We start from the raw sequence: 25,622 nt of genomic DNA on the forward strand, positions 1-25,622 counted from the left end.
AGCCAGTTATTTGTGTCCTCTAATGTACCTACTTGTCAGGCACTGTTACGAAAGTTAATGTTCAATTGCATGTGTCGATTGGATTTATCAGAAAATAGCATCATTATAGCCTTAACCAACCCTATGATGGGCTATAGGTTCACATCTAGGCTTCGAAAGCATTGGCACGATAGCTTGCACCTATTTTAGTACAGTATTTTATTGAGTAATGTATTTTAATGTGTTCTATGTGTGTGTGTATGTTGGATGTGAGTGGACCATCTGAGTCCTTAATAAAGATTATTATATCATATGCGGTTCGGCTTGATTGTGAGGGGATACGCATCAGCAGGTATCTTTGTTCCTCCATGTTGTTGGGTGATGTATGGATTATGTCATCACATGCGTTACTACAAACTGCGGAAGCTGTTGCCATGGCGATGCATTTTTTTGTTCCCCCAGTAGTGAAATGCGGTCAGCGCCTGAAGCAGAAAAACGAGTGTGTCAACCTGCATAAAGGCAACGAGCGGCACAGTGGAGCGTCTTTGTCGTTGCTTAAATGTGTGTGTGTCTGTTTGTGTGCAGAAATGCTTGCACGCTTGTGTGACATTTCTGCACACAATTCCCACTCACCTCTCTTAGTTATCAGTCCACATCCGGTTGTGTAATGTCTGGTATGAACTATAGAGTCTTGACCCACACAGTCCGTTGACTGGAAATAATTGGTCGCTATTTACATAGATACATACAGTACACTGTACTGTACATTCACATACTGTACATATAACTTTGCTGTTATAACTCCAAGGTTTGTGTGCTGTAGTGTTAAATCTGCCTTTCAGCCAAATGCATTCTTGTCATATTGGATTAGTTGAGTGTCACTTTGTGTAATCTCATATAGTGTGTGTGTGTGTTGTGTATATAAATGCATACTGTTGTATATGTACTTGTGTGTTGAGTTTTCTATGTATGTATATGCACGCCCAAGGGGATGCATGCATTAGTGTATTCTAAACTGCAGTGATATTGTTAAGAGTGCAGATTATGGTTACTACACAAAAAAATCATCCATCACACAAAGTAGGATTTTGGTATCTTGTGAATTTCTGCTAAATGACTCAAACAGAATTGTTATGTCAGTGGATATTAACAGAGTCTGCTGACAGCCAAGGGATTTGCCTCCCTTTAATAACAAGCTTCATTCGCACTGAGGTAACAAATGCACCATTTTAAATGCATGAATATTCACATGAACTTTGCTTGCACTTAACCTTTCACTGTTACTCGTGTGCCTCCCACTCTGGCTCTTACATACAGCCTTTATACACACTCTCCCATCTTTCTCCCTCCTTTGTTATTGCCACCTGCAGCAACATTAAGTCCCTTTTGATCAGTGAAGGCTAATCATCAATTACACATGCAAGTGCAAATGCGCGTACAACTTAATGGACTGCACTTCCAATTGATGTACCCGTGATGTTTTCTGAAATGGTGGGTAGAAATTATAGCTCCACTTTGTCCCGCAGAGTGGAAGATAATAGTGCCCACAATGTTTGTCCCCAAATCTTTGCTGCAATTATGGGCGAATGTTAATCAATTTCACAGTGGAGGCAAACAAAGGAGAACAACCCTCTTATACAACTAAGGTCATGAAACAATAGAGTGACGATAAAAAGAAACTTAGCCAGTAGTTCTTTGGCACTGTGGTCACGGAAACCCATAGCTTTCGTTGATAAATATGCATTTCTAACCATATTGTGCTTGTTGTACGCTGGGTTGCAATTAAGCACAATTATCTGAGAAAGACACCATCTTTCCCTGTTTTTTTAATACCGTTATACAGAACCAAGTGTGGAAATCTAGTGTGAAAGCAGTGGGGCTGCCTTGAATATATTGATGTACTTATGTAACCTGTAAAGTACATTTTGAGTCTTTGAACATGACCCGCCTCATGTGAGCCACAGCTTGTCCCTGGCATGTCAGCCACACCATACTCTCCATCACCTTAATGGGCTGTTAAGAATCATTACAGCCCCCCATGACTTAGGCTAAAACACAGCCAAGGTTATCGATTTCAAGGTGTCCGGGGTGGGTGCGTGCGTCACAGGACACAATAGCAACTGATTTACAGAGGGATGTAGGGTGGGGGGGAGCCAGGCATTAATCAAGCAGTGGTACTAGGCAACTTGCAAGTATGGGTAATCATGTCAAAGATGAATATAGGCAAATGAGAGGACCTTAAAGAGGCTCATTATGGTTATTGATCGGGATCCATCATTGACGTTATGATACTCACAAACCTCCTGGGACACGTTGCAGTCTTGTACGATCAGGATTGCAGTTGTCACTTGTGGGAATGCCCGCTAAATCGACCAAAGAATAGCTCTAACTGACATTTAACTGACGAGAGAGGAATTTTTTTTCACGTAAGTTGTCATGCCAGTTCTTTTGTCATTGTCCTCTTGATTCGTTACCTTGTTCACTGTACATGCTTTCAGATTTAGTGCTCCGTTTAGCATCCAGGTCAGCCGCACGCTCTGGGCAAAGGGAGTTCAGTCCACAGTTCACCAGCGATGGACCAAGGTCATAACTCAACAACCGTAATATACAAAGCATAAATACACAAGTAGGACAGTCAACAAACACACAGCCCTGTACTACTACTGCTTTGAGCACAAGCCTTACTTATGCAGTGATTTAGCAAAGCAAACACCCACAGAAGAGACAACGAATATAGATATGAAGCAGGTCCACAATTTCCAACATATTAAGTTACCAAATTAAAATTTTTTACCATCCTTTTAAAATATATGCCCCCATTTGGCTTTGTAGAATGTTTTTTCCCTGAGGAGCAACAGCTGCAAAAGCACCATGACCTTTAGTTTTAAAAATGGTATAGTGAGAAAATGCAACTCTTTGTCTCATGAATTTGTTAAGGCTCAAGTGTTTATGGAGCTATTTAAATAAACCATGGCCTTCATTCCATAATTCAATTCACACTATATTTCAGTGCCTAGCAACTTTTGAATACAATGTGTGGGGCTTGAGCAGCTAAACACTCATTTGCTGCTAACGTTGTTTTGGAACGTATCTTAACTGTCCAATTTCTTTCCTCTAACCTTCCGTCATCATTTGTTCTATTTTTGTTTCTCTCTGCCAGTCTGATAGGAAGCTAACATTGAACAGGGAAAGTGTAACTTTCTTCTACCCTGCCAAACATTAATATTACACACACAGATGTCGCTGTGTGGTTCAATGGCGAAAAATTATAGGCTGTGACAATTCTGTTGACTTATCTATAGCCACAGGCAGAGACAGAATTTGAAGGACTTTTTTATCGAGTACCTCCAAGGACAGAAAACTCTGATCATTCCAGCAGTGTTATAAAAGGGGGACTGGCTCATTCATGGCCTGCCCTTCTAATACAGTCCACACTTCACAGTTGCATAGGGGTGTAACAGTTATTCATAATGATAAGTTTGCCTTAGTGCCTGAGGTTGGTCTGCCAACTATAACAAGCATAAGTAATTTGACCTTATGCTCTTGGCTCTTTTATATACGTATGTATTTATTTCTTTTATTTCTTGATAAATAATAGTACAGGGTTGTTATAATTAAAATAATATTCATCACATTTTGCATCCATAACCTCACAAGTTACAGTATATGATCCAGTAGGTTATGATGTGTACTATTATCAAACTATAGCAGGATAGACGAGCGGGATTTCTACTTCATGAATGTTCACCAACACTCATTTCTTAAGTTTTTCGGATTTGACAAATGTGTTACACCACAACAGCTATAGTTTCAAAGGTTTTCCTCAAGCCCATTTTATTTCTTGTACTGTGTGTGTATTTCTTGTGAGTGTGTCATCGATTCTTGAGGCAATCTTCGAGTTCAACTGTGTTTTTTTCCTGGGGAACATTCTGCCTCATATTCACAGTTATGCACTTTCACACCTGGGAACTGACTTTTACAAGCAAAGTTTTCCACAATGCCATTTAAAAGCTCTACTGTAGCAGTTGAGATCTAACTGACACTTATCGAATGGCTTGACTGCAGTGCAATTTAACTTTAATGCAGTACACACTTCTATAACTGTTATTTATTAAATCAATACTATTAAGTCTGCATTGCATCCACTAGTCCATTTGTTAAATGTTGTATTGCTAACAACACTTTGCCTTCTACTAGTCAAAAGTCCCCCAAAGCTCATTTTTGGAGCACACCTGACATGTTTGAAGAGGTCCTAATGTGAATGTATTTAGTCAACTCATGTGCTACTAAAATATGAACTTCAACATTCACCAGTGTACTTGGAAATATTGTTTTGAGGTAATGTTCTTAGTAGATGAATGCTAGTGTTATTAAAGTGCAGATAACTGTTGCTCTGTAACAGACATTACTGATCAGATTCACTGAGTCAATGGCTCTCTACTACTTGTGTTGTGTTGATGACCACATTTCAACACTTCACAAGAAAGTTTTACCATCTGTGGTCCCTCCCAATCTATAATAACGAGTTCTGCAAAGCAACAGGCTCGTGGGTGATGAAAATAAATATAATATTCCATTACCAACGTATTCCTACCATCAACCTGGTCCATCATTTTCTCATAGAAGAACACCTTGTCTGTTTTCAGTAACATTAAAAACTGACCAAGGTCTCATGTAATGATGCTTTGTAGTACCAAGGATTCTCAACCTGCTTACCAGCGTGAATACTTTTTGTCACACAGTTGATGTCAGAACTACTTTTCTTTTTAAAAAAGAGGATACAAAGACTGGTATGAACTTGTAACTGTAACGTCATTGCCGGTGCTTAGGCTTCTGTGGAGCTCAGTAAGAAATATAGTGCAGATATTTAGCTTGAGAAAACTAAATTCCCCATACCTCTACGACTTTATGCTGTAGCATTCATAAGCAGATACAACATAAACAGAACAAAACATCAGCCTTGGGGGGAAGTAATTGTGTTTTTGCTATTAATTTGCCTCATGGTAAATTGATTGAATAGTGCCTAGTGGGCCGAGCAGCGGGAGGTAAGGCGGAGGATAAACAAGCATTAGCGATTATTGGACTTATCCACATGAATCAACGTTGATTGAGAGGACAGGTAAACAGTTGGACAGCAGGAGCGGAGTTTGCGTCGACTGTTGTTTGATGAGCCTAAAGTCTGCTACTGAAAGCTGTCCCATATGCTAAGTGAGACGACAGCTGAGGCTTTTTGGATTTAAATATATGGCATATAACAAGTACGCTGCGCCCACATTACGCTGCGCCGAATTATCCCGTCCAGCATAAATATAGTAAAGAGTGGAGAAATCCTGTTACTCATATTTTGCATTAGGGTCACATTTATTAGTTAAAGTTACTTGCCAGCTGTACTAGAGTGCACATGTTTAATTGCTTACCAAAGAGTCTTGTAGTGAACATCAAGCCGAAATGATTCTAAGTCCAGACATCATTAAATCCTTTAAAACTCGCCAGCAGCCTTTAAGCGCACTCGTCTGGAACTCTCAGGTCCACTTGTCTGGCTGATAAGACCTTTATGAGACCATATTTCATGTTTTACCAGTGCGCCGTTGAGTGTCAGGGGTAATGCAGGGTGGCATTGATATAGGGGTCTGGTTTGCACAGATTACAGCGCAGTCGAGAAAACAAAGTTGCTCGTATAAAAAGTCGATTATTGTAATGACAACGTTTGCTGTGAGGCAAAGCAAGGCAGCAGGTCTGTACAGTCCTTTATTTGTAAGATGTATACGCGTTGATGGAGGTTGCCTTGTTTGAACAAAGGTGGACATGTGATCTGTTTTTAAAAAAACTCACAAACATAACATATTTTACATGTGTCCTTGATATATGTTTTAGCTATGCAGATTCTAAGATATCCCCCATTGAGACAACTTCTATCACCACAATTCAATAGAGATTATTGGATTTTTTTCTATATATATATATACTGTATGGCGCTTATTGCTTTGAGAAATGAAGACCTCAATGGCTCTTTGACATTCTGGAAACAGTATGTGTGTTTTATTCAGATCATTTACATACGACTTCCAATTTTTGGAACACCACAAGCTACTTTCCATCCATCTCCATGATGTTGGCTTTGACATTGGAAAGAGTAGTTTTCAATACTGCAACCACAGATCACAGTCTTCATCACTGGATTGGATGGAGTTTGCTCTGTTGTCATGGAGATTCTCCTACCATCTCCAGCCACTGAGACTATGTGGTTAGAAGCTCCTGAATAGGCAATATCCTGTGCCTTGAGTATATTTATTATCAGAGGTGATATTTCCGCATCACAAATTAGTGTAAACAATTACTTACCTGTTCTGTAATAGAAACCTTGTGGCATTCATTAGAACACAATATATCTTTTTCATAGTGGGAGGACGCGGGTTTCCGTTACTTGCTTATACAACAACAAATGTCAAATGTCAGTTTATTTTCAACCATCTGAAAACTAATACAGACACGCTGACATTATATGCATGTTTAGTGCAATAACAGAAGAAGTATTTGAGAGCACAGCGGGGCAGGCATACTGCTTTATCCTGTATTTATACAGTTACCCACCCACAACCGGCAGCACCCAGCTCTCCTCTGTTCTCCTCTCCTCCCTCTGAAGGAGGATGTAGGCTGATTCTTGACCTTTCAATGCACACTCCTCCCACATACACACTCACTCACACGTGCGCGGTGATGTGTGTGTGTGTGTGTGTGTGTGTGTGTGTGTTTGTGTGTGTGTGTGTGTGTGTGCAAGCCTATACGCTTTGGAGCCAGGGGACTCGGAGAAGGCTTTAGCCCTGACTCTGTGCCTCCACTTGAAAGTCAGCCTCCTCTGGCCCCAATGGAACCAGTACGGGAGTTACTCTCACACTGTGGAGAGGTCGACTCGTGTGTCAGCAAGAAGGGGTGAGCAATCGTTTCTTTTTCGTCATGCAGGGGGGAAAAATGTTCTCAAACACTGCAGCGGAACACGTACACTTGCCTTTGCTGTCATATTTAGTCCAGAATCATATTCTGTCCATATTATTTATTTATTTTTTATGACCATATTATCATGGTATGGTGCACAAACAATACAATTATAACAAAACAAAACCTATTCAATAGGCGGCCCGCAAAGGAATATTTACTGGCCCCCGCCTTGACTACCGACCGTGGTTTTTTGTGGTGCACAATTAATGTACTAGCACGTGCGATGTGTGCTTTTGCATGGTCATAACTGCGCGAAAGGCCGCGATCTGCAGTAAATAAATGTGCACATGTGTCTCCAAGCGTTTCTCTATCAGCTGCTCTGTGTATGCAGCTTTGCGGGCGCAATTGTACCGCAGTGTCAGTGTATGGTCCATTATTTGTATTTAGTGTGTCTGCATAATATTGCACCAGTAGAACTTTGCATGTTTGCACAAAATGTGTACCTTCACATAGCAAACAAAATAGCACAACTGTAAAGTCAGTGTCTGTAGTTTTTTTGTATTCAAATAAGCAGTTGTTTATTTCTGTACTGTGCATTGGCATCTTTGAGCAAAATACAGCCAACGTTTTCGCCGCGGCGCCTCCCATGACCCTGGACAGTGACCCCTTGACAAACACATTTTTGGGGGGGACACTGTAAGGTGTTGCACTTAGAGTAGCCTACATTTATTTCTATGTTTTTTGTTAAGCTGTTGCACTCTTAGTAAACCTAGGCCTACCTGTATTTTGATAAGCTGTTGCACTTAGAGTACATTTATTTCTATGTATTTTGACAAACTGTTGCACTTAGAGTACATTTATTTCTATGTATTTTGATAAGCTGTTGAAGAGTTAACCTATTTTGTTTTCCTGAACTGATAAGATTGTTAAACACTTAAACAACAGGCAGCCTATGTTAATCAAATAGGGATTTTTTTGATAAGGTGGTGAACTCTATGAAGCTGGTGCACTCCTATGTCGTTTTACAGTATATGTAGCTACTGATGTGATGCTCATCAATTTTAGGCATTTTTTTGTGGCCCCTCATTTTGGATCATTTCCACCAACCGGCCCCCATTCAAAACTAATTGAATAGCCCTGACGTACGGCATGGTCACAACACAACAAAATATGACAGAATATCCTGAGCTACGTTTCCATGTATGGTGCTCTGAGGCGGACGTAACCGGATGACGACAGTGCTGTGCATGCGCCGCAAAAGCCGTGATAATAAACAATGGTGGCACTGGCTGCTGATATGTTGTTTGAGTTTGAAATGCGGCTTTCGCCTCGACACGTAACGATTTGGAAGACGGCACTCATTCTTTCATTAGAAAGTAAGAGTAATGTTCTGTTTTGCCGACCGACCACGGCAAAAGTTTAATTTAACAGTTAATCGCGCTGTTCGCTAAACGAACGGGGCTTAATAGCCTATGTCACCTTGTTCATTGCTTTGATTGGTTGTAGTGCTATCCAATTGCGTGCAGTGGCATTTGAAATGCACTTGTAGGTGCCTCCCCTTCAGTTGGGAAGGTCTATTGATCGTGTGCCAGACCCTCTATTGTTCAAGATATGGGTCTGGTTTTACAGGCTAACATTTTTCTGCTTCATTGCTGTAAGAGACAAGAACTTGCTTGTGTAATTGACTGCAACAATATCATTAGCATGCAAATTATAAGGGGAATACATGCCTCTGTGGTCCTAAAAAGAGCTGCATACATTTATATTTGAGTCTTTCTACCAGGGGCACTCTTACCTTTGCACTTTCCCAACTTCACCGGAAGAGCACAATTAACTAGACTCTTAGAACTTTTTATTTTTTCCGCCTAACCTTCTAAACAAATTATCCTGCAGATTTTTTTTTACCCAAACCTCCACTGTCTCACTCTTGCCTCATTAATTTGGGCCTCACCACAGCTGAGAGCAATAATTGCTTTTTAGTATTCTTGGTGCAGTATGCTATGGGCTTCATTTTCTTTAAGTAGATAAGACTAACCGCTGTGATGGGATCTGCATTATTAATGTTAGTGTTGCACTTGATGTTGTGTTTTGGGGATGGGAGACAGAGCTCCTCTGGATTTGGGTGTATTAACGTTTTAAAAAATAGGTTGCGTAATGCGTGCGTGTGTGTGTGTGCGCCTGTGCGTGCGCTCATATTTCTGTTTGTGTATTTATTGTGTGTGTGTGCGTGCTTGTGCTCCTGTGCTGTGATAAATATAAACACCAGGCTGCATGTCTTAGCATTTTCTACTACGCGTCCTGTTTGCAGGTTACTTTGCTTCGCATGCGGAGCAGCTGCTTCACAGCAATGAGAAGTGACAGAGGAGAGAATACCCACTCTGGTCTCGTGGCTAGGCTCGGCTGCCTCTGTGAGGCCCCGAGCTCCCAGGTGACACAGTCTTTATTTCTGGCAAGATGGGCCCCGTAATCGGACTCATATACTTCACCCCCTCCCTCCATGTAATTGGAACTCTGGTCGCAGATTTAACCAGAGCTGCCAATCACTTCATTGAGAGGGGGAAACGGACAGAAAGTAAAGTGGAGAAATGGAAGGGGTCTCCTTTTTGTATGGGCTGTGGTGTCTGATAGTGATAGGTAGCAGGCTTTCAAGAGGCATAGCAGCACAGTCCTTGATGACCAGACCGGGGATGTTAGATTCTTAACAACGGCTGAGAATAGCTGCTGCTGGTTGGTGTTTTTTGTTGTTTGAAATGCACAACTTCACCCAAAATGAAAAGGTAAGGTCCAATTGATAACCCTAACCCTAGCATGAAATACATTATTGGGTTGTTGTAGGAAGTTGTCATCAAGCATATATCTCAAGATATAAATCAGATAAAACAGAAACTACCTCCATTTACTAGACATATTTAAGTTATTGTGAAAATCCTTTCTTTTTCTTTTTGAAGTTAAGCTAAGCAACTCAAAGAGGGATTCCGAAACACAGGCCTTGAATACTAGCAAGTTTTTACAGTTGTGTGAAGCAGCGTATGTTATCCTCCATGGACAGGAAGACCAATGCAAAGGGAGAATGATCAATTAGCTTCTTTAATTAGACTAATCTAAGCCAACTTTGTTCGCTCATTTACCTCTTTGACTGATGAAAAATGAGCAGTAGCACAGAGCTATTTGCGTATGCTAATTACGGTTGTTGTAGTAATGCAGCTTTGGGTCTCCGTACACTGCCTGCGTGAGATGGATGCTTCTGGAGTGATGTATCAACCCAGTATCCAGAGGAAAACGTCCGCAGAGTACTCTTCCGCAAACCACGATTTACGTAGGTCAGACAACGTTTCGACGTTCTGAATCGACGTTCCATTGTAAAAAGTGGACACTGCGCCCGCACCACGTGACTTTCAAGTTTTCAATTTCAGCACAGAAGAAAGATGGCGGCAGGCCGTGTAAAAAGCTGAATTTTACGGCCGTTTCTGTATCTTAAGGTTTTTTGATAACACTTTTAGCGAGAAATGTGTACTTTATGTTCACAATCTTGATTCAGCGAATGCATATTAGCTTTAGTTTAGATGTTACGCGGATAGCTCGGTCCTGCCAGCAAAATGTTCTGAATCGACGTCATACAATGTTGTGAACCGACGTTTCACCGTAATGCCCACGCGTTGCCATGGTGACACAAATGTGTCATATATTAGCCTACGTAGGCTATCTGATACACACATAAAAGACGACTTTTTCATGCTTCCCAACCCATTTTTATTACCACAGCAGCATGGGGACGTAGCCTAGATAATACATTGTGATTTGGGTGTTAAATCTATCTAGGCTACTTTTTAAATACTCATTTTACGACCTTTTCAAACCCGGAAGTACACAACGATATAGGCTTACTGACGCTCGGATGAGTTACTGTTTTGTTGTTGTTTTTAGACATTTGTATAGGCCTATGTAAAATATGTGCTTCTAATTATTTTTTACATTATATAATTATATGCTATCTCCTTAATGTGCCTTGATGAAAAACGAGTGGTTGTGATCGAGTTGTGTGACATTTTAATGACCAGATTACTTTTACTTTTGACTTTATTATTGATGCCTAACTTCTGCATTCTTGGGACTTTGTAAACCAATGTCTTGCAAAAAATAAAAACGCTCAGATGAAGCTTAATCACCTTAAGAGTTCGCTAAAGTATTTCACTTATTTAACTGTGAAAGCCGACGGCACGCGTTGCCATAACGACGCTGGCACATGACGTCACCACAAGTAAGGTTTGACAGGTACACAGCTGACACGAGACACTGGATTTCAACAAGACACTATTTTGACACTATTCTTAATTTTTATTCTTGTTCTTGCAAAGGAAATAGTCAAACCCGAAGCCTCCCAAGTTACAATCATTCACAAACTTACCAATATATATATCATAGCCTGGCGCCAGACTAAACAGCGCCTCCACGAGTGCCGCCGAGGTAATGACACCCAAGGTGTGAGGTGGACCTCAATGAGATTTGTTTTGACAATGAAATGTACATTTTTATTCACAAGTGACCATAAAATAAACAACAAGATGAATCGCTCATTTAATAAGATGCAATGTGCAGTAGACTAGATTTAACGAAGGATCCGTGGGGATGAGGAATGGATCAGGTTTATGCTTTCTGTTACTCTATTTCTTAACATATTGGTATATCAACTGTATGTTATGATATTGACTGACGCTAAAGGATGTAGGCCTACACTTGCAAACCTTCTGGAAAATAAGGTCGAGGTGGAATACACAATCTTCAGCAATACATTGGGTTTACGAGTAAAGATATCAAGAATGCTAGGATGAAAAAAATGGTAGGAGGAAAAAAGATTCAATTGATTATTTGTACAATGATTTATTGAAACAACAATATTTATGCGAGTCTGTGAGAAATACTTTGTTGTTCCCAACAGGGTTAAGGGGACACTGTAACGTTTTAAGTAATTTATTAGCTAAAATCAATATCCTCATTCATAAATATGTCCTCATTGGTATAAAATCACCTCTGCCAATAATCTGAATTATCCTCCTGAGCGGAGAATTACAAATATTAATATTACATTTTGTACATTGAGAGGGTAAGTCTTATGGAGGAATCCATGTTGGAAGCGTCAAATCAAATCAGTTTTATTTGTATAGCCCAAAAACACAAACACATTTGTCTCAGTGGGCTTTACATTTCATACAATATGATATATGATACCCTGCCCTTACACCCTTAGCTCGGCTGAGAAAAAACTCCCAGTAAAAACCCTTTAACGGGAATAAAAAAAAAATTGAAGAAATCTCAGGGAGAGTCGACAGAGTAAGGGATCCCTCTCCCAGGACGGACATGCTGCAATAGATAAGTAGAGAAAATCACGAAGGAATTTGATCATTGACCAGGTGATTACATGGTAATACTAAGTAAAGTGCGAATAGTGTGGATGCAGGAAGACTTCAGATGCTGCCAGAGGATCCACACCGTCTCGTCTCCAACAGGGAAAACTAAGGTTTCCATCGCCGGGATTACATCCCACGTCTCCAGGTGGCGTCCTTAACCACTGCAACATCTTTCGCGTTGATGGTCCATTCTCAGATGTTACCGGGGGGGGGACCAGATCCACACCGTCTCGTCACCACCAGGGAAAACTGGAAGAGGAGAGACAGGTAACCAGTGAGCAAAGCAAAAATGAATTTAAAGATTGAACAAGCAAGCGAGTAGAAAGAGTACTATCCTGATGGACGGTGAATCAAGGCTGATGTGAGGCAATAGCAGGCGGGGAGCATCCGTTCCTAGGACAGCTGATTCCGCACAGAACTCAGAGTCAGTCGAGTAGTATGGAGAGTGCTTGGTAGACAGAGGGAGACAACCCCCGGGGCAACGCTCAGCCAATCATGGAAGATAGACAGAGGAGAACAAATGTCAGAGAAATGGTATCAGTTATGCAATTAGCGTCGGCAGGACAATTTTTCAGTGGGAGGACAACCGGTACTCAGGCCCAGACAAACCGAGACCGAGGCAGCTCCTCAGGCTGTTAATAATAACGCTATAACAATGGTGAACAATTCATATTTGTCTGACCTAGTTGCGCGATATGCCCCATCACGGGCACTACGGTCTACGACTGCAGAGCTCCTGTCTGTCCCCAGAGTTAAGAAAGCTGCCGGCAGCAGGGCTTTCTCGTATCGAGCTCCTTCGTTATGGAACACACTCCCAATAGAGATCGGGCAATCTGAGTCTATCGAGGTGTTCAAGTCTAAACTTAAGACTTATCTCTTTGAATTAACCTTTGGTTAGCGCTCATCCACCTCTCTGCTGGCGCGGGGTCGGTGGCGGGTCACCCTGTCTGGGGTCGGTTCTCTGGCCTCTGCTGGGGGGGAGTTTGCTCTGGGGTAGGTACCGGTTTTGGGCTGTTCCGGTGGGCTGCCCTGGCCGCTCGAGCTGGGGCAAATTGGCGTCTGACCGTGGGCACCGCTGCTGGGGGGTGGGACCTTGCCTTGCCTCCGGACAGGCGGTCGCGGCGGCCTCCGGGGCTTGGCCCCCAGCTGCCCCCCAGCACCCCGCCCCCAGAGAGCACGCCCCAGTGCGGCACTAGTCCCGAGGAGGACCGGGGCCGTAGATAGAGAATAGAGTATAGAATAGGGAAATAGCCAAATGCACCGCTGCCACGAGGAGCAACCACAGCCGAAACCCCCGGAGGGGCGGCCCGTACAGCCCACACGGGTCCGCCGGACCGGCCATGAGATTAATATTATTTCCGCAAACGCGTTAGTGATTATTTAGTTTAAAAAAGTTAATTCAATATTCCGAGCGGGGGACTTCCTTTAGTTATTTGACCATCTTTATTTGCTGATCTCGTCCCCCAATAACTTTAACTGCTACCCCTGTATTTGACAGTAAAGTGTTAAGGTTGCGCGGCTGTCAGCCTGGTTCTCCATCCGAGGCTTCAAGGAAAAAGTGTCAGAAATAAGTGCCTGCACAGGCGGACACAGGTCACGACTAATGCCGCTCCTCCTGCGTCGTGCATGCAAGAATTAACTCTTTTTTTTTGGCCATCATAATAGAGCTTCATGCACTTTAGGGGTAAGCTGCTTTCCAAAGAATGGTACTGTAACGGAATGTTAGTGAATGCAAAATGCCAAAGAGAAAAGATACCTTGACATATCGTTGAGAGAGGTATTTGTGTAGGTCTTTCTTCTTTCTTTCATTCCAGCCTCGTGCTTGAATGGTTATCATATCAGTCCGTGCTATCAGTGCAGGGGAGAAAAGGTTACTAATACAACTGTTGTAGTAGATGATTTTCAACTTCAATATTTTGACTTTCGTTCATTCTTCAAAATTGTAAAGCTTGATTTGAGCAAGATTATGTAAAGATGATGGTAGAAATGGCATACAAATCATGTACTACATGTTGAAGGAAACATTAATTTACTTACTGGATTTGGTCATGTACTTTGTCGTCAGTGCAACACGTGACAAAAAAGAATTCACCTGCTCAACCTCCTCGCCAACTGTCATACCTGCCATTGGAAGACATGATAAAAAAAAACACTGAGATGTAACAGCATGTGTGATTTAAATTTTCACAGTAAAACCTCTTTGATGCCTTTTCAAATGTTTAAATGTTTTACGGGTAGGGTTTGCTTAATCTTTAGTTATAGTCAATCTCAGCTGCATGCTGGACAACTAACCTGCTCCTTCCTGATTGCGTCCACCCCACTGCACCTGTGGTGGAATAAGATCATAATTTGAATTTTCCACATCACCTCCAAAATTGCTTTGTTAATATACTTTTTAAGTGATCGTTTACATATTGCGATTGATTAGATTAACTTTCCCCAACAACATTCATAACACAAGCAATATACAGTGTAGGAGGTAATCTAGAATAGATACATTACCTCACATTTACCAGAGTGACCCTTGGCGTGCATCACGGACAGGAATGGCCTATTTTGCAAGAGTGGAACAAGTTCTGGAAAGGACTCGCACACTTTCTGGAGGTATGGATAGTATTTGCACATGATGTCTGTGCAAATGAACTGTATTTTATAGGCCATGGCAAGCTCCTTCTGTAGGAAAAGAGGATATGCAAATATCTCTCCCCTAAACATGTTCAAGGCTTTAAAAAGAATGCCATGACGACAGACAGCCACCTCCACACCCTCTTCATCCACTTTGGACCCAGACTTGTTGGCAGTCTCTCGTGCAGCTGTCCATTGTGACTTCCCACAGACACCTTTCCCAGATACCTTTGAAAACATGTAACATAAACGGTTTGAAAATAAAGCTTAACATCTAATTTACCGAACTCAAATAAGAAATATACAGCATGTTTTTGCTTCTCTGAAAATGGTACTTTTCAGCTTTGTGTTTTAACAAGCACATATTTAACCTGGAAGCGTAATTTTCTACAATGTATGATCAAATATAATTTAAGTGCAACTGTGTTAGCCACATTTTTGTGATTATAATAAACATACAACTCACAGGTTGGACTCGATTCCGGATAAGCTGCACAAAGTCTGCCACATCCTTGTCCTTTGCAAAAAATGCACCGTCGAAGAATGCATTTTCACCCACTCTAAACATTTGCAAAGGAGACATTCAGATTCCATGCCTAAGGAATTTCCAAATACAATGATACATTATACTTAAATTAATGTAATTTAATAAGCAGCAGTACCCTTTGGTCCTGCTGAATCGATACATCTTCCGGTTTCCGTCAAGCGAGATTGCTGCAACATCCTCAGCGCAGGCTGGGCATGAGAAAGGTTTTTTGTGGAGTAGTTTGTCTTTATCATCGCGACAGTATGTCCACTCCAAGAAGCTACGCTGTAGACTGTCACCATAAATACTCCCTGCCTATTATTGAAAAGGAGATAACATTCAATTATGTGAACAATTAATAGCACAGCCAGTGTAGGTGACTACATTCTCTGAAGAAAATGCTATGACTTACGCGCCCAAAGGTGCTAGAACGTTGCTCAAGCATTTTAACAAATGCTTGTCGGGATAAACCTGGTGCAGTGACTTTCAGCTCTTCGAATGTCTTAAAGACATCAATAGCGTACAATGTCTGAAAAACCACATTACCAGGCCAGTAACCACTGGCCTGTAGGTCTTTCAGTCCAGGAGTCCATGACGTTAAGCAGGACCTGCAGGTACTTGTAGGCAAGGACAGATCATATCGTCCTGTGGAAACAAGGGAATATAATATGTCCTAAATTTTTACACCAATTCAATTCGGTTCTCTCAATATACTGTGTGTAGTCGTTGCAGAATCATAGCCCAATGCTTCAATGATGGTATGCTTACCAGTACAAACAGTGATGTCTGCAGCATCACAACTGCATATGTTGCTGGGCCGAGCAACTGGTAACAGACGTGCTATAATGAAATACAAAGCAAAGAAATAAGGAGTACATCTCCAAAACAATATTTTATAATCTAAAATAATTTTAAAACTTTTCATACATACATACCTTGTTCAGATATTGTATGTGTCCCATCATCATTTAGCAATGCATAGCATGTAGGTGGAATAGCTGTATAAAAACCCTCAACCAGAGAGTCCCTATTGTGTAAAACCCAGCTCTGATGATGGAACACGTCACAGTCGTGCTTTGGCAGGCAGTCGCGACATCTTATTACAGCCTGTTCTATGTTGCAGTGGTCACAAAGCTCAAGCAAAGGTTTCTCTGCTGAGAGCATCAGATCCAATAGATGCGGCCTTGCAGTCTCCCATTTCTCAACGGACAGTGTCTGCCGCATCTGCCAGGTCCTAGGAACCGTCAAAGCTTCTAGTGAACAATCCAATGGATCTTCCATCAAGCTTTCCTTCAGCAACTGCAGCTTTAAGTCTAGGAGCAGAGCATGAAATTACTATCTTCAAAAGGTAAACTCACTCTTGATTTTGGGCTGCTTGTAGGGCTGCAGCTAACGATTATTTTGATAATTGATTAATCTGTTGATTATTTTCTCGATTATAATCGATTAGTGTTTTGGCCCGTAAAATGTCAGAAAATGGTGAAACATGTTGATCAATTTTCCAAAGCCCATGTTGACTTCCTCAAATGTATTTTTATGTCCAAAACACAAAGATATTTCAGTTTACTGTCATAATAGGATTGAAGAAACCAGAAAATATTCACATTTGAGACGCTGAAATCAGAGAATTTGGACATTTTTTATTAAATTACTTGAAACGATTACTCGATTATCAAAATAGTTGGCGATTATTTTAATAATCGATTCGTCGATTAATCTTTGCAGCTCTAGCTGCTTGTAGACAATAATGTCTGAATGCCGACATGTAAATGATAAACAAACCAATTTGAAATAAGAAAGCCAAACTAATGATATCAAATGGAAATTTCCAATAAACTATGATATCAAGACATGTTCATAGAGCTTAAAACCTACCAATTGTCTGCTGCGCCTCTTCCACTTCTAATGCAGTAGCTTAAATATGACAAAAAGACAAGGACAGAACAAAAACAAATTACTAACATAAATTATAAGTTGCATGGTTGTTCAATTCTATTTATATACTGCCATTTTTAATACAACATTTACCAGATGATGTAAATAACTTTGTTTACTTTCTGTTGAAGTGGTGGCATCATCTTGATGGGTATCCTTTGGCTTTAAGTGAGAGGATGGCCGGGATCCTGTCATAAAATAAATCTTATGATCAGGCAATGATTAAATTGGTATCTCTACCTTTCAATGGCCATTAAAAACAGCCAAAGCCTCTTTTACATGAATCTAGTTACCATTTCAACTTTAATGTGGTGTGATATTGTAATGTAAGGAACTACAGTAACACTTAGAAAAGGAATTTAAATATCATTAGCCATCAATTTGAGAGAACTGGAGACTTTATGAACCTCAGACGGATGCACAGACTCATTGAATCAGGAGAAGTCACACTAACCTCCATAAGATGTCTGTTTCTCAGCCAATAAGCGCACATCCTTCTCAGTGTGTTTTATTTTATTTTTTGACTTTTTCCCCTGCTCACCTGATTCTTTCCTCTAAAATGAAAACATAATTGAAACATTTAGTAGTGTTAGGTTACAGTTGCTATCTGAGGAGACATTACAGTGCTAAACAAAATTGCATATATGAAAAATATTTAGAAAATAGTATTGTGGCACTGTACTTTAAAAACGTGTCTTGCTAGTTTCACAAGAGTTACTAATTTATTCAAATGACATGTCTAAGCAACTGCAGTGAAAGATTAAATGCAGACAACATCGGTCTATAATATAAAGTAACTAGCGTGTGTTTTAATTAAAATTAGGTGGGTTGTCGGAAAGTCTAATATCAATACTACATATAACATTACATAAATAAAAACATACAGGTACATTTGAAAGAACATTCGCTCTACTTTACCTTGTGGTTACTGTCACTACACGATCTCTGAGGAGCCTGCACGATGATGAGGACCGCATGCGCAGAACGGCCGCCATCTTGGAAAGCCCGCAGTCGCCTAGGCAACGCACGTCAGCGTCCTCACCCCCGCCCCCTCATAAAGTTCTCCGTGAGCACAAGCACGCACACACACACAAAGTCCGTGGCTTAGCCGCCCCGTAACTGAATTTAATTCCAACACGTAATCAGTAGCATGATTAACTGTTCTATCTTCATAACAAACTAAATGTCATGCAAATTGGTTCAGAATTGAGCGAGTTACAGTCTGTTTTTAGTGCAGTCTGTGGCTCTCCAAAACACTTTGAGCTAAGCGGGCTGTCAATGATGGCGGCCATTTTGCGCACGCGCACCTCATATCGTGCAGGCTCCTCAGATCGTGTATGACAGTTACAACTGACTGACGCAGACGCATTGTCATATAAACACAATACGACACGCCCCTTCTCAGTCGCGGGAAACGGGGCAGCCATGTTGTTTAGGTTGTAGGCCTAGTTTTAAAAATTAAAAGTAGAAAATTAAAAAGTGATAGTAGCCTACTGTGAGGTGTTTCGTGTGATGCTTTACACATTCATGTAATCAGATTTGATAGATTATCAAGAGTATGAGAAATATTCTGTTCAAAATCAAGCGGTTTAAGTGAAGAAAAATGTAAAATGGCATGTCACATTTCAAACAGTCTGTTCAATGTGCTTCAAACACAACAAATAGGCTACAATTGACATAAATGGATATTTGAGTGTAGGCCTAGGGCCTATAAAAAATAGTGATTCATGAAAACATTGCCTAATTAATTCCCTGCCACCACCAACATAAAATAATGTAGGATTATTTCAACATGCCACATTTGAAAGGAGTTACAGAATTTGTGAGTCAAGCAGAAAGTCACAGGTCATAATGACCTTACAGATTGCAACAACAGCAGGTGTTGCAAACACAGTAGAAAACAGGAACAATATTACAACATCTCTGCAACAAATAGAACTACTATAATCTAGCCTATTAGAAGCAGCCAGTTGCTAATATGGTCAGGTATTGGAGAGACTCGTACACGCATACACACACATGCACACACAGACACAGACACACACACAGGCGTGCACCCACACACACACACAGACACAGGATGATCTGCATAAAAGGCCAATGGCTTTTCACTGAAAGGAAGCGCTCTACAGGCAGTCCTGCTGCCTGTTTTCCAGAGGCCCGAGGTATGGCTTTTGGGTTCGGCTCCACTTCACCGAGGTTAAGGCTAGACTAGAATTATGGTTAAAGATCTGAGAGGTAGCCTATCTTTTGTAATGTATAGGTTAAACATCTGTATTGGTATTAGGAGCTGTGTCTGCTCACTTGTAACTTGAGACTGATGGCAAACTTCAATAAAGAAACCTGATGAGACCAGAACCACTATCTTCCCGAGTCTCTCTCTGCACGTGTCTCCTTTAGTTATAGATGATGATGGAATCAAAAAGGCCGTCTCGGCCACTACCTGATTCCACTTCAATAACACCCCCTCCATAATTGCGGAAAGATTTTGGCCTATTCAAATCTACAGCTCTAACTGCTCCTGGATGATGGTTTCACTCTTCTTTGTTCTGGTTCGTTTGTTTTTGTGGAAATAGCGACCAAAATAAGTCACTTTTACGTATTGCAATCCCTCTGACCATCCAGGTCATTATTACCATGTGCTTGTGGTTCGGTCGGACACAAAAGCCCTTGCATTTCATTAGGAAAATGAGCTTCCAAGTACGCTGAAATAACAACTTTGTTTTTCAAGTATTCAAACATGATGACTTTGTTTTCAAACAGACCAAGAGAACCAACAGAAAAAACAGTTTGAACTTGAAAGGCCTCAGACTTGCCTGTATGTCACCACCATACAATCAGAATAGAACTAAACAAGTGTTGAAAGATTGTCAACTTAATGAATAGCATACAGTAGGTCAGTTTGAAGATGTGACCGAAATGGGCAACATTCAGGGCATTATGGCCGGAAGCTTGCCTCAAAAGAAAGATATTGCATGCCGAAACTGCTTTGGTTGTATACATGATTTTTCATTCTTTCCTTCCAATTAATATTAATAATACCATTACACCTATTGCCTGTTTTATGTCTCTACCTCTTAAACAAAGTTCAGAAACATTTCTAGACACTGAGGTCAACTAGCCTATACAAAACAGATCTCATCTCCCAACCGTCTCCCTGGACATTAAGTTATTGTTAACTCGGCTCAGATGCTAAACACTGATATGCTTGGAGCCTGTAAGCCTGGTAGACTAACAGAGATTGCAGAGAATGTGTGCTGAGGACAGGCAGTGTGACAAGATTGACTGATTTGTGTTAACATGTCCCCAAACAAGAGAACAGAGGATAAGGCCTCACTGAAAGTATTGTAACTATGAAATGTGCCAAATCATAGGTGTATCGTATAGCCTATTATTTTATATCCACTTAAAACCTAAATTATGCTGTTCATCATAACTAACTAGTTTGAAACAAACATTTTGATAAATGGAAATTATTATGGAATAAACCTTTTATTTTGAAGGGGTGTTTTCCATTTCTTTGCGCGCGCCTAAATCCATGGACATATAAACAAATCGCGCGAAGCCCATTGGAAGTTGACCATCGACTGGAAAGCCGCAAGGAGAAAGTGAGTATGATAAATATGCCTATTGAATAATGTATTAAGAAATATTTAATTTTAGTCGTGCATGATTGATTTAACATGGAGGATACCATTCCTACATATTCATTAGGCTACTGCTCTGGTTGTAGGCTTTACACAGTAGCCTATACCAATTAATTAATAAATTAATCAGGTATCTCGTGCTGGCTCTCTGTAGCCTATATTAATAATAATGTGTTACTGTTTTTTAGATATGCCCGGTAGCGTCCACAAAGACTGTGTTGGTCACGCCAAAATTGGGGTGGCACGGAAGAAGTGCCCGACCTGTTCGTGCCTTCAACCACATAAACAGCGGCTGACTGAAGCTCGACAAAAGTTCCAGGCGGAAAAGGAGGCCTGGAAGGAAAAAAAAAAGAAGTGGAACAACGGGAGCAAACAACATGATCAGGCCCACAAGATGGTAAGTAGAATGCAATGATAATAAATTGTAATGATATTCTCTGTCTTTCATAAATGTATAGGCCTAATGAATCCGTGTATAATCCGTGTATCTTCCGTTCAATCCATATCCGTTTGGAAATCAAAACACGATAAACGAAAAGTTAACTGTTTTTTTAAATAGGCTACTCATCCTCTCATCTACATTATTTATACTAAAAACACGTTTTTCTCTATTTTTAATCTCAATTAATGACCAGGTTATCAAATGTGAGAATAATGTCCTAAATGTTGATTTTGAAAAATACATGTTTCAATTTAGTGGTCGAGGCTCCGGTGTCGTGCGAAAGTGTGTGTGTGTGTGTGTGTGTGTGTGTGTGTGTGTGTGTGTGTGTGTGTGTGTGTGTGTGTGTGTGTGTGTGTGTGAGTGAGTGTGTGTGTGTGTGTGTGTGTATGCGTGTATGCGCGCGCGCCCAGAGGCGAATTTAGCCAGTACGCCAAGGTAGGCAATTGCCTTGGGTCTCATGGTCATCTAATACATGTTTGTTTTACTCTCCATTCATTAATCACCGAGGGACACATCCTACATTATTGATAATGTTATTGATCAATAACATTATCAATGTTATTGATACTCACATGATCAGCTGAGGCATGAGCCCCAGTGCAGACAGCTGCATATGAAAGCATATTTATTGGTTAGGTCCACGAGTGAACAGCTGTTTGTCTGTCACTGTTTAGATCAAGGCATGATCTAAACAGTGACAGACAAACAGCTGTTGATCCAGATCAAAACGGGACAAACCACCAAACATTTAGCATCTTTATAGAAAGGGGAAACATATTTTGTCTGGCTGCCAAAGGCTGCTATGTCACTGTCTGTCATAGGCTACCATCAACAGCCTTATTTTACAAAAGCTCAATTCAGATAATTAATAAACGTGGAAATAATATAGGCCTAGCCTAGACAAGACACACACACACACACACACGTAGCCTATGCACACGCAAACACTCAAAAGGGGCTTTTTAAAGTGCCCCACTTTGACTCAGCAAGTGAAGTTAAGACAAAAAAAGGAAAAAAGGGAGACAGAGACGACGATAGATGCAATTTTCTTTTGTGGACCAATAAATATGCTTTCATATGCAGCTGTCTGCACTGGGGCTCATGCCTCAGCTGATCATGTGAGTATCAATAACATTATCAATAATTTAGGATGTGTCCTTCAGTTCCCAGTGCGATGCTGACGTCCGCACGTAATCGGTGATTAATGAATGAAGAGTAAAACAAACATTTATTAGATGATTATGAGACCCAAGGCAATTGTCTACCTTTGCGTAATGTCTTAGTTTGCCTCTAGGATTGCGCGCACGCACTCACGCACTTCTTATCGGAGGTAACTGTCGCATGACACCGGGACCTCGACCACTAAATTGAAACATGTATTTTTCATATGGATTGAACGGAAGATACACATATTTTGTCTCTATTTTTAATCACAATTCATGAGCCGGATATCAAATATCAGAATAATGGCCTAAATGATGATTTTTAAAAATAGCCTACATGTTGCAATTTAGTGGCCGAGCTTCCAGTGCCGTGCCAAAGTTACCTCCGATAAGAAGTGCGTGCGTGTGTGTGTGTGTGTGTGTGTGTGTGGGGTGGGGGGGGGGGGGGGCGTTTGTATGCGTGTGTTTGTGTGTCTGTGTGTGCGTGCGCAGAGGTGAACTTAGCCATTATGCAAAGGTAGGCAATTGCCTTGGGTCCCGGACTACCACGGGTCTCATAATCATCAAATAAATGTTTTTTTTACTCTTCACTTATATTTAAATTGTTTATACTGTATATAGCTCTGTTTTTTTTATTTAGTTTTTTTCTATGTTGGTTTTAATGAAAAAAACAAATTAACTGATATAACCCTGACCGACTTGGCCTACTGAAGTGAATATTAATAAAAAGATCTCTAATAGGTATCATATATACTATCACAAATTGATTTTTATCGATGAAGAGACTTTTAATGATAACTGAGTACCTCGTTTCGTACCCTGTCTAGTGTATATATAGTCCTGTGTCTATGTATTCCTTGCCTTTTTGCCTTATGGCATTTTTTGTAATTTTTGAAGAGAATAAATTATCCTTTACCTGAAACTGTCTGCATTTGTGTCCTAACTGCCTGCCTGTCATTGCTAACTATTTGCTCACCAAAACTCAGTAGATAATGGATTTTAATTTTAATAAAGTTTTTTTAATGTTTTTTCAGTTGGACCGTTTAGCTGGCTTGGGCTACCTCCCAATTCTCATTTTGGGGAAGGTGTGGTGATCACAGCTGGCTGCAGTGCGCTCCTCCTCCTTTTGCCACTCCCACTCCCTCTGTTCTGTGGCACACCTGGTCTGCATCAGCAATCATCGCGACTATATCACCTCTGGCTTCCCTGCTGTCGTTGCCAGTTCGGACCATGCACTACAGTGTTACCCGGACCACAACCTCCAGCTTACCTACCTGCTTCTCCGCCCGGGCTTCCCCACTCACCACCTGCTTCCCCACCTCGTTGAAATAAACCTTTTTTTATTATATCCACAACTGCCTCTGCTCTTGGGTCCAGAACTTAACCGTAACAGAAGGAGGTTGGGGCGACGGTGGTGGCTGACATTAAGTACAGCCTTGATTTTCAGCTGCCACCCTCCCTTGAGCACAGTCTCAAAGACGCCGTTGAGACCATTTTAAGAAGTAAGTATTACTCTGCTACTATTCAAAGTTTTATTTATTTATTACTGATACACAACAAAGTTTTGCCCAAAATTATCCAATACATGAAGGGCTACTGTTTAATACTTTTATTACAGATGTATGAAATTTGTAATTACGTATTTGTTCAAGGAATATTTTTGATGTTTTGTGTTTTATTAGAAAATTCTTCTCATAAGGGCACACAATTGGGCACCGTTGTCTTTTGATGCAACATTTGAAAAATATTTTTGTTTCTAAAACAGACCACAAAGATACTTGTTTTAATATATTTTATTATTTTCTTTGTCCCAGTTTATGTGAAAAAGCACAAAGTTGGCAGCTCTGCCAGTTGCTCAAGGGAGGGTGGCAGCTCCTGCACCTCAGCCATCACCGCCGCCCCCGCTGCCTCCGCCACAGCCCCCCCCGCCGCCACAGCCCCCCCCGCCACAGCCCCCCCCGCCGCCACAGCCCCCGCCGCCATTGCCCCCGCCGCCATAACCCCCCCCGCCATAGCCCCCGCCGCCATCGCCTCTGCCGCCTCATCCATGGCCCCTGCTGCAAGAAGAGAGCAGAGGAAGGACTTTTCCCCTTCAAAAAAATTTTGCAGAGGAAAAATAAGAGAGTAAGTAAATGTATGCCCTGCCGGAAATGTCTGTTTAATCATGATAGATTTAAGATTTAATTTATTGTCATTTCAGACGTACTTTCATACAAAAATTTAATAAAACGCAGTTTCTCACCAGCGCATACAGAGTTAAAAAAAGCAGTTTTCTGGCTGTCAGACTGTAACCATGTAAATAGGGGGGGGGGCATAGTGCATTAAGGATCCTTACAGCCTGTGGAAAGAAGCTGTTCATCATCCCAGCTAGATCTGCAGTGGATGCTCCTGTATCTCCTCCCTGATGGCAGGAGGGAGAACAGGCTATGAGAGGGGTGGTGAGGGTCTTTAATGGTGGCGGTAGCTCTGCAGGTGCAGCGTTGCTGGTTGGCCACCATCAGCAAAGGGAGAAGGGCACCAATAATCCTGCTGGTCATCTTCACTATCCTGTTTAGGAAGTAAGGCTGTAGGTCAGGATATGCTCAGCGGTGTATGATGTGGTTTTCCAGCCCCCTGAAGTCGAGCCCCCATCTCTTTGGTTTTCTCCACATTGAGTTTGAGGTTGTGGGACCTGCAAAACCTTGTGAGCTGCTCCACCTCTGTCCTGTATACAGACTCATGGTTGTGCCTGACAAGACCCACCACTATTGTGTTGTCTGCAAACTTGATGACATGGTTGGTGCTGAATCTGGCTGTGCAGTTGTGGGCGAGCAGGCTGAAGAACAGGGGGCTTCAGACTTCATCATTGGGGTGATCCTGTGCTTACTGCTATTGTTTGTGATGTTTGGCTGCCCAACTTTACAATGTCTGCTGCTGTGTCAGGAAGTCCAGGACCCAGTTGCAGGTGCCAGTGTCCACCTCAAG

General features: G+C 41.3%; 2 protein-coding genes across 2 annotated transcripts in view; one reads left to right on the forward strand and one right to left on the reverse strand.

Moving 5' to 3' along the window:
- The window catches only part of LOC307270018 (interleukin-1 receptor accessory protein-like 1), a gene marked incomplete at both ends in the record, with an annotated part of 209,324 nt that overhangs the window by 120,372 nt on the left and 63,330 nt on the right, over positions 1–25,622 (forward strand). The gene's annotated exons all lie outside the window — the stretch shown is intronic.
- On the reverse strand, positions 11,950–18,681 carry LOC307270019 (uncharacterized protein). The gene is made up of 14 exons (XM_080053147.1): positions 18,325–18,681; positions 17,861–17,960; positions 17,526–17,594; positions 17,347–17,385; positions 16,407–16,784; positions 16,240–16,311; positions 15,884–16,116; positions 15,608–15,786; positions 15,412–15,505; positions 14,823–15,173; positions 14,613–14,646; positions 14,358–14,441; positions 14,077–14,168; positions 11,950–12,768 (listed from the first exon to the last, which is right to left on the reverse strand). The coding sequence occupies exons 5-14, from the start codon at positions 16,750–16,752 to the stop codon at positions 12,616–12,618; spliced, it is 1,638 nt and encodes a 545-aa protein (XP_079909273.1). The 5' UTR covers positions 16,753–16,784; positions 17,347–17,385; positions 17,526–17,594; positions 17,861–17,960; positions 18,325–18,681; the 3' UTR covers positions 11,950–12,615.

This window comes from Ammodytes marinus, assembly GCF_949987685.1.
Source record: "Ammodytes marinus genome assembly, chromosome: 24".
NCBI classification, from domain to species: domain Eukaryota; kingdom Metazoa; phylum Chordata; class Actinopteri; order Uranoscopiformes; family Ammodytidae; genus Ammodytes; species Ammodytes marinus.